Source organism: Dipteris shenzhenensis, chromosome 9 (assembly GCF_047967505.1).
Source record: "Dipteris shenzhenensis isolate YYH24624 ecotype China chromosome 9, Dip_SZ_1.0, whole genome shotgun sequence".
Taxonomy (NCBI): Eukaryota; Viridiplantae; Streptophyta; class Polypodiopsida; order Gleicheniales; family Dipteridaceae; genus Dipteris; species Dipteris shenzhenensis.
Window position 1 is genome coordinate 18318639 of NC_141604.1, and position 10282 is coordinate 18328920.

General features: G+C 43.2%; 1 protein-coding gene across 1 annotated transcript; it reads right to left on the reverse strand.

The window, feature by feature from the left end:
• Positions 1 to 397: 397 nt before the first annotated feature.
• LOC147898315 (pentatricopeptide repeat-containing protein At2g33680-like) lies at positions 398 to 2797 on the reverse strand. Its single transcript, XM_087379144.1, has one exon. It carries the CDS (start codon positions 2795 to 2797, stop codon positions 398 to 400), a length of 2400 nt encoding a protein of 799 aa, XP_087235270.1.
• Between the last annotated feature and the right edge of the window lie 7485 nt (positions 2798 to 10282).

Genomic DNA, 10282 nt, shown 5'->3' on the forward strand with positions numbered 1-10282 from the left:
CTCGTGTGTTTGAATTGTACCATGCGAAGCATGACTTAGCATGTATGTCAGCTTTGAATTGGCTAGGAGGAGTGAAGACCAGAACCTTTAGACATGTCTACACTCTCAGGCATGTCAATAGTCAGTCCACATTGCCATTTTTTAGCAGTGAAAGAAATTATAGATGGACATAATTATATCACTCCTTTTGACTCAGCCACCTCAATGATGAAAGGACCCTCTTTCCAGCCCTTTTGCCTCTATGCCTGTCCACAGGTGCATGTCATGGGCATAATGTCACAGGAAATCCTTATTTCACGGTGGCCTCAGGACTCGTCTTAACTGGTTCACCAATATCTACAGATGATTGTTCACCATCTCATGCCATCCAAGGACCCTCTCTCCAGCCCTTTTGCCTCTATGGCTGTCCACAGGCAGACAGCTGTGTCATGGGCATGGCAGGAGGGAATGCCAACGGAAACCCATCAAAAGAAAGAGTCGCTTTGTTGCTCCTTTCTAGAATATTGTGGGTTGTATGGTAGATTGCGCTTGCTGCATGAACCTCACTATGATCTGCAGAAAAGACGTTTGATAATGTCACATATGGTGCTACCTTCTCTGGATTCGCATCAAAGATTTGTTTTGCAGCGCGTCCTCCACGCTCTGCATCGACCTGGTTTCTACAAGCAAACAGCAATGTCATCCATGATACTGACGTAGGATCCAATGGCATAATGTTAATCAGGTCTTCTGCTTCTTCCAACCTTCCTGCCCTTCCCAATAGGTTAATCATACAGTTATAATGATCCACCGTGGGTTTGATGCCATAGTCCTGAATCATAGACAAAAAGGAATGGCATCCTTCATGCAATAAACCGGCGTGACTGCATGCATAAAGAATGCTTACAAAGGTGGCTTTGTCTGGAATCATGGCTCCCATCTTCATTTCATTAAACAGTAGGAGGGCAGCCTTAGCCTGCCCATGTTGGGCATAAGCTGCAATGATGGCATTCCAAGAGACCAAATCCTGCTCATATAATTTATCAAACATGCTTCGTGCATCCTCTAGGTTCCCACACTTGCCATACATATTGACAAGAGCATTCCCCACAACAATATCCGACTCAAATCCAGAGCCAATGATCTGCACATGTATCCTCTTGCCTTCAACTAGAACTCCCTGGCTAGCACATGCAGAGAGAATGCTAACCAGGGTAACCTTGTCTGGAATTATTCCTTCCTGCTGCAACCGGTCAAAAAGTAGAAGAGCAGTTTGGTTGTCCTCATGATTCATATGTGTGGCAATCAAAGCAGTCCAAGCAACGATGTTCCCCTCAGGTATTCGGTGAAACACAAGCCATGCATCCTCTAAGCTCCCACACTTACCATACATAGACAAAAGTGCAGTCCCAATAACATCATCTGCCTGATATTTAGTACCCACAAGGCGGGAATGTATCCTCTTGCCTTCACCAAGGGCTGCAATATCTGTACATGCAGAAAAAATGCTAATAAAGGTTGCATTGTTTGGCAGAACCGCTTCTCCCTGCATTTGATTGAAGAGTTGGAGCGCATTTGTGCCTTTACAATGTTGGGTGCATGCAGTAATCATGGCGGTCCATGAAACTATGTTCCGCTCACGCATGCCATTGAAAATCCCTTCAGCATCCTCCAGAGTACCACATTTTCCATACATAGTGACGAGGGCATTTCCCAATATGGCATCAGATCCAAATCCATTACCATTTATATAGACATGCGTCTGCTTGCCCTTGAAAAGGAACCCTTGCGTAGCACAAGCAGAAAGAACGCAAACGCATGTAACTTTGTCGGGTAACATCCCCTCCTGCCAGATTTGGTCAAAGAGCTGAAGAGAATCAATGCCCCTCCCCTGTTCAGCATTGGCTGCTATCATGGCATTCCATGAGAATGAGTTTAGCTCAGGCATTTCGTCAAACATCCTCCGTGCATGCTTAAGGCTGCCACACTTGCCATACAAATTCAGTAGGGCAGTCCCAACAACAACATCAAATTCAAATGGACTTCTTACAATGCGAGCATGCATCTGCTTGGCTTGAGCTAGGACTAGCTGATAGGGGCGTGCAGAGAAGATGCTAACGAATGTCACCTTATTTGGTGCCACTGCTTCACCTTGCATTTGCTCAAAGAGTTGAAGGGCAGGCTTCCCATGCTCATGCTGAGCATATGTAGAGATGATTGAATTCCATGAGAAAACGTTTCTTTCTGACATTTTGTCAAATATCGTCTCTGCATCACCAAGGCTGCCACATTTGCCATACATGTTGACAAGTGCGCTTCCAACAACTACATCTGATTCAAAGCCACTGCTGACGATTCGGCCATGCACCTCCATGCCTTCAGCTAGAGAAGCTTGGCTTCCACAAGCAGATAGTATACTGGGAAAGATGAATTTGTCGGGTATCATCCCGTTCCATTGCATCTGGTCAAAGAGTCGGAGGGCCTCCTGGCTCTGCCCATGCCGAGCATATGCTGCAATTATGAAATTCCAAGCAAATCGATCCCTGCGATGCAGTTTCTCGAATGTTACACGAGCATCATCCAACATTCCACAATTCCCGTACATTTGTAAGAGGAGATTCCCTAACACAGGGTTTCCCTCCAACCCATTTCTAATAATGTACTGATGGATGCGCCTACCATCAACCAGGGCGTCCGAGGTTCCACACCATCTCAAAAGTTCGGCATAAATAGCAGGGTCTGCCCCTACTTTGGGGTGATTCAATCGCTCAAGCAACACTTTACAATCCTGCCTCGACTTTGCTAGAGATGTGCACATAAATCGTCTTGCGGGGAACTCTTTATGCATTGAATGCTCTTTTGCTTTGGTGGCATCTGCAAAGAGTGAGGAGATTCAATCATTTGAAAGATTTGAGAGGCACCAAATCTCAATCACACTTATCAATTGGGCAATACATTGACCCTGCAACTGGTCGCTCAGCGAAGTGGGCTGGAAACACTCTGAGGCTGGTTACACACCGAGCTGCGAACAAGATCCTCAGTCGGCGTCCCCGGAAAGGCATCCTTCCCTACTCCTTCAAATCAATCAAGAGATTGGGCTTTGGCCAGGTAGCTGCCCAGCTGCTGCTGCGGACACGTTCCATTCAGGAGAAGCATTCACGTGGTTTCTAGGTGACATAAGCTGTACCTTCTCGCTGACTGTAAGGGAAACGGCGCTGCTACACTGAGTCCTAGGCCTCTGCTCGGACATCTGGCCGCCCAACTGCGTTTTGGCGGACCAGAGAAGAGTGCTTCACTGGTTCTTGGGTAAGACCCACTTGAGAAAAGCTTGACTGGGGCAAATGTACACAGCCCTCCTGGAAGAGATGGATGCCAAGGTAGACCTCAACTCGAAATGGGGGCTCCAGCACTCCCGGTCTTGGGGGGACAAGCGCTTGACGGATATCTGGAAGAGCTGCTCAGTCGGGAAATTTGCCTTCCTCCTGTGGAAGATCCTACTCTTGGTGGGACAAGCGCTTGACGGATATCTGGAAGAGCTGCTGAGTCGGGAAATTTGCCTTCCTCCTATGGAAGATCCTACTCCATTGGACTCCTGTGCGGGCGAAGCTCGCGCGAAGATTTGCGGTGAGTCCGCTCTGCCCCCTCTACGAAACTGCGCCTGAATCCGTGCACCACTTATTCTGGAGCTACCCCGTATCGCGTCAAGTGTGGAGTGAGCTTGAAAGAACGTTAAGAACATCGGGGGCAATGACGCACCTCAGACTGACTTGGAAACAATCTCTGCTTGGAGAGACCACAGGGTGTTCTTCCACTGTGGCGGCTGCATGGCTGTTGGCAAGAAGGGCGACGTGCTATACGATCTGGATAGGCCGCAACCAGCTGGCCTTTGGCTCGAACCTAGCGCGGGGCGGCGAGTCTCGATGATTCTCCGTCTAGTGACTTCCTTCTTACGGATTCTATCCTAATCAAAGCCAATAACGATGCGATGATACTGGTCTGTGTGGAAGACATCAAGAGCGGTTGTTAGGTCCTAGTTTAGTTTTGGTCCCCCTTTTGCTCTATGAGCTCAGGCCTTGGGCTCAACCCCCTTGTAGACCACAGTTTTTTGTTCAAGGTCCTGTAGGGACTGACCCTCCCTGGTTGCTTTATTCTCCTCTTAATATCAAAGCTGGCATGTTTATTTTTATACATACATACATATTTATTTATTTATTTATTTTTTATTTTTTTCTAATTATTTTTTTTAAAAAGCTCCCCCGCCCTCTTCTCCTTCTCTCCATCCGTCGCAGCTCCATTCAGCCAATCAGAGCGACCTTCACAAGTGCCAATGCAATGATTTAATGCTCCATTCCCTCCGTCCGCAGCTCCATTCAGCCAATCATAGCAACGTTCACAGGTGCCAGTGCAATGATTTAATGCTCCACGCCAAATTCACCTCGCCACCCACCCAGCTCGGCGTGTCGTGGTGGACACTAAGATGCGCCCCTTGTTGGGCCGCTGCTTCAACTAGTAGGAAGTGAGTTTTATAAGGATGGGTGGGCATCTCTTTATACACACACCGCCCAAACCTTCCAGTCCTACACGGACTCCACGTCCTACCCTCTCCAAGCCCTTCCGTGGGCAACCTGCCCCGTGATGGGCACCCTTTAAATATACCAATCACCTATGTTTTTTGAGTTCCACATTAATTACAAAACCATCATTGGGTACCATGGCAGTTGGGCGGTGTGTCAAGGAGGCGCCCATGGGTGAGCACTCAATTTTTTGAAAACCACGATGCTATGCAAACAACCTAAGGGGGTCCTCACAATGGAGCACCTCCAGATCGGAGGACATCATACCCGCCAACGAAAATTCGCACTTGTGTATCCATGTATTCATCTCCGCCATGCAATCAAAAAAGAGTTGGCAGGTGAGCAACCTCAATGTGCCACCCAAGGCAATGTCAACAGAAGTCCAAATCACTAGCTTGTGAAAACTATGGCATTTATGCATTAATACAACGTCATCCGCCTCTTGTGAATCCACGGATAGATGGACTTCCAAAAGCCTTAGACGATGCATTTGGTGGCCTCACCTATCCGCTCTGGAAATTCTCCGATAATTTCATTGTCATTGGGGTGCTTCTCTTGAACAAATAAAGAGTGGAGATGGGGCACAGCTAGAGAGCACAGCGCAAATGACTAACTGTACACTAGATTTAGTTGAAAAAAATGAATATATACAAATCCCTTTACGGTTAGGGTTAGGGTTAAGGTTTCCAACCATTGTGCCTTTATTCTATCACATCTCTTTAATGGGAATGTCTATTTTCAAAAAGCTCTTTTCCAAGTGGTTTGGTAAAGATATTTGCAACATTCTCTTTGATGTCACCATGTTGCAATGTGATGTCAGTAACGCTCTTTCTTTGATGAAGTGCTCTCTGCTGACATCAATATGCTTTGTCCTAGGGTGATATACTGGATTCTTGGCTAATGCTTGAGCCGATTGATTATCACAATATATTGTTATTGGCTTTGACTCATCAAAGTAATCTATTTCTGACAATACTCTTCTGAGCCATATAGCCTCACATGCACCTGTTTGAGTGCCCTATATTTTGCTTCTATTGAAGATAAAGAAACAATTGGTTGCTTGTTTGAAAACCATGATATAGCACCTTGACCAATGAAAAATGCATATCCTTGTGTGGATCTCATGGTCTCATGATCTTTTGCACAGTCACTGTCAGAGTATCCAGGATGACTTCCTATGTATTTTATTCCAAAACTGTCTTGTACCTCTAATGTATCTCAAGAATCTCTTGGCTGCATTTCAGTGAGACTGTTTGGAGTGAGCTTACTACATAGCAAATACCTAGCGATGTGATTGTCACATATATAAGAGATCCGATGAGTTGCCTATAGTGTTTGTCATTGACTGTAAGCTGTTTTGGATCCTTGATCGGGGTGTAGGAAAGGGAATAGATGAGGTCCTCTGGGATAGCAGAGAGAAGAATATCACTGACTCCGCATCGCTTATCTGTGCAATAAAATTATTGGGACGCCCGACAAAGCCATGGGCTGCTAGCAAAGGAGTTCCCCGAGGGGTAGTCACAGTGTTAGGCACGAGAGGAGCCGGTAGTCACAGGGGTAGACCCCTGAGGAGTCGGTTGAGTGGAATCAAAGTCCTATAGACAGTACAAATCATGATGTCTCCTCCTACAAGGGATTCCATACTCAGAGGACATGCGGCATGATGCCATGTCTAATTTGGGGGGATTCATCTTGCTAATGAAGCTTTCATTGCTTTCTGTTGCGATCGGATCATCTACATACAAAAGTGCAATAGTGATGTCTTCCCCCTGAACTTTGTGGTAAAGAGTATGATCTGCATTGGTCTTTATGTATTCCGGATTAGAAAAATACTTATCAATTCTACTACACCAACTTTTGTCTTGCTTTAAGCCGTAGAAACTTTTCTTGAGATGGAAAACCTAATGCTCTTTTCTTGGTTTAACATACCCTGCTGGTTGTTACACGTAGACTTCCTCGTCTAGGTAACCATTGAGAAAAGCATTTTTGGCATCTAGCTAGTACACATTCCATCTACTAAGTGTAGCTAGTGATATCAAAAATCTTATGGAATCCATCTTTGCTACTATTGGAGCATAAGTCTCATAATAATCTTGACCATATTGGTGTGCAAAACCTTTTGCAACTAGGCGGCTTTGTGTCTTTCAATGCTTCCATCTTGATTCTACTTTTGTAAACCCATTTGTTTGCAATGGCCTTCTCTCCTAGTGGAAGGTCACATAAATCCCAAGTGTTGTTTTTGTACAAAGCTTCTTCATTCATAGCAATTTGCCATTTTATATTATCAACTGCATCCTCAAAGTACACTGTATGTAGCCATGATGGTAATCATAAGAGCATAACTGGTGGTTTCAATCTGAATTTCTTTCCCTTTCTAAGCATATATCAATCTGGCTGGTGGTCTACTTTCTCTGGTAGACCATTTGAGTTGTTGCTCTTCTGAAGGCCTCTCTGGCAATTCTTGCTCTTCTTCATCAACCTTCTCTATAGGCGATTGAGTAATCAGTGTGACCATCTCCTATGTATTTGATGTTTTCCATTCTGATTCTTCATAAAAAATTACATCCTCTGGAGATTGACCTTTGAGTTGATGGGATCATACAGCTTGTATGCTTTTCTCTCTTCACTGTAGCCAACCATTATGCATTTATGCGACTTCATATTCGACTCTTTGCAATGATTATCATGTATGTGGGCATATGCTACGCAACCAAATATGCGGAGATGCACGATTGTGTGGCATGCATCCAGTGAATGCCTCATAAAAGTGACATACTCGGTCTCAATTTGCTCGAAAGCTGATTAAGCAAATAGTTTGTAGTGGCAATTGCTTCTACCCAATATTGATTCAAAAGATGTTTCTCATTGAGCATTGCTCTACAATATCTACTAAAGTCCCATTCTTCCTTTCAACTATTGCATTCTATTGAGGAGTATCTACACATGTGAATTGTCTCCGAATGCCATTACTTCTACATAAAAAATCATGAAGGATGAAGACATGTATTCACCTCCTCTGTATGACCTCATGACTTTGATTACTCTGCCTGTATGTTTCTCTTCCATGGCCTTGAATTCTTGACATATGGAAAAGACTTCAGATTTCTCTTTTAGAAAATAGAGCCAACGATATCTGCTATAGTCATCGATGAAAGTCAAGCAGTAAAATGAACCAGTTTTGTGGGTCTGTGCATAACCCCATATATCGATATGTATCAAATCAAGAAAGCCTGAGTTCTCAGTTCTTCACGAATGGCCTGAGTAGCCTAACCCATCTACAACAGCAAGCTAGTTACCCGCTCCATCGGGTTTCAACATGCTAAAATATCATTAATTTTAATAAATAGAATATCAAGTAAAGTCAGCGTGTGGGTTGGTTGCACAATAGTAAAGGTGAAGCATAGATGGCAAATCTCCAAATTAAAAAGATGTTTTTTCCAAATATGCATGCAATTCAGGTTCAATTAATGGAAATTTTAAATGACATGAATTTTTGTTCTATACATCGTGGAGAAGGTGAAGACACACACAGTGACAAAAAGTGTGTGAGAGACAGGGTTGTTTGTTATACCTAAGGGAAAGGGTTGAAATTAGACTACTAACATCACCAAAGTTATTGTGTCATGGTTAGAGCTAGCACTCTTAGCAAGGCTTGCATGATGATCTCTTAAACCAACAATATAACAAAAGAGCTTTTATAAACACAACAAACATTAAAATGCAAGAAACATACTCTAACCAAAAAATTCTCTATAACAGAGTACTTCAAAATACTACGTCCGAAAGTGGAGTCAGATGGCTAAACATGCAATAGCTACATCAAAGAACTGACTGATATGTGCAAATACACATCTGCAAACAAAGTCATAAAAAAATAAGTGAACATACAAAATCTACAATAGACACGCAAACATCCCTAAGGGAAAAGTCTATGACCATGTACTATAGAGAAAAGCCTACGGCCATGTACCACAGGGAAAAGCCTGCAGCGATGTACTCCATGTCTACCACATCCATGTCGGCTATGAACATATAGTGGACTACCGACAATCGTATCTAGACCAACATCACACAGAAAGATAATTTAAGGACTATAATTATTGAGCCATAAAACTTTTATAACTGTATGTTGGTAGAACCCAACTCATTCATTAGAGTACTTACTCTAGTGCAAAGGGCTATGAATAATGCAGACAAAGGTGTACATATAGTCCCCATTTAACCTTGATAGAAAATCCGTGTCTGCACACATGCATAGTGTCCTAGCCTAGCAGACAATGATGGTATGTGGTCCATCATCCCCATGAAGCCAACGAGCCAGGATAGCATAATATCCCAAGTGGAGTCATCCCCCAAAGGACAATGGACGTGGAGATTCATTACAAACCTTGAATCAGGAACAAATCCTAAAAGACAAACAATAGTATGTTTCCCCGCTCATGTATAATCCAAATAACCTTTTGTTTTAACAAAAATAAAGCAACAAACAATGTACATGCTTCCTACCCAAGGTAGCTCTCTAGCTCAAGCAAATCCAGCAACAGCCACATGCTCTCCAAAGATCTCTAGCCCACAGGATCTGCAAATTTCTAAAAGTCTATGACTCTACTATTAAATAGGTCGAGATAAAACGTGGCTGTCAAGCAATTATCTATCTTGCACCTGCGCTCCTATTGCGGTGAGAAACGCAAACTGTCTAGACATCCCATCGCATTGCCAAAAAGAAACACATGTGTCAATCTACATATACAGGAGAAAACAATAGACTTTCTAAACCTTAAGGCTCAATTTCAAGAGAAAATAGCTTGTAGTATATTGCAAACCCACAACTCAAATGGAAAATGAAATTTGAATTCCAAGAGAAAATAGCCTGTAGTATATTGCAAACCCACAACTCAAATGGAAAATGAAATTTCATAGAGTACACACAAAACTCATAAAATCCAGACATTATCAAGGACAAAATCATGAAATATTATGTCTCACTTAATATTTGTATATATAGCTGGCATTCCCCAAGACATATGATAGTCCTTGGATGGAATATTTAATGAACTTAAAAAAAGCTATACAAAGATTACCAAATGAAGATTTGCCACCCAAGAAAGTCTTAGGAGGGCTTGAAAGAGCAATGGCATACTCCTACGCTCTTGTTGTTGCCAATTGCAAAACTTCCATGTACACAACATTTGTGGTAGAAGCATTATCCGTCTCCTTGCCACTGGCATCAGACACAGTCTCTGGAATGAAAACCTTAACAATGTTTGATGCTCGGATGCATGAAGATGCCACATATAGCTGGCCATGACTGAACATCGATGTCGCCAAGTACAACCCCAAAATAGCAAATTTTGGCCCTGTGACTTGTTTATTGTCATGCCGAATGTCAATCGCATAGGAAATTTTCGTCTTCTCACGTCAAATGGAAGTTTAAGGTTGGTCAAAATGAACATTCTATCACCAGCATTGGTACCGATAATGATTTTAGCTTCTAACACTTTTGTGTGAAACTCTTTGCATATCAATTGTGTCCCATTGCATAGACCCTAGCAAGGATTCAGATTGCGCAACAAAATTATAGGAGCATTCCCATTCAAAACCAATCGATGCGAGGGTATCCACCACCAAGATCCAAACTGTTCAGATACTCGACTGTAAACAAAAAATAATCTCCCTCTGAGTTGTCCACTGAGTCTGAGGCGGTTAGGTATCCCTTTTCTCAACAGGCA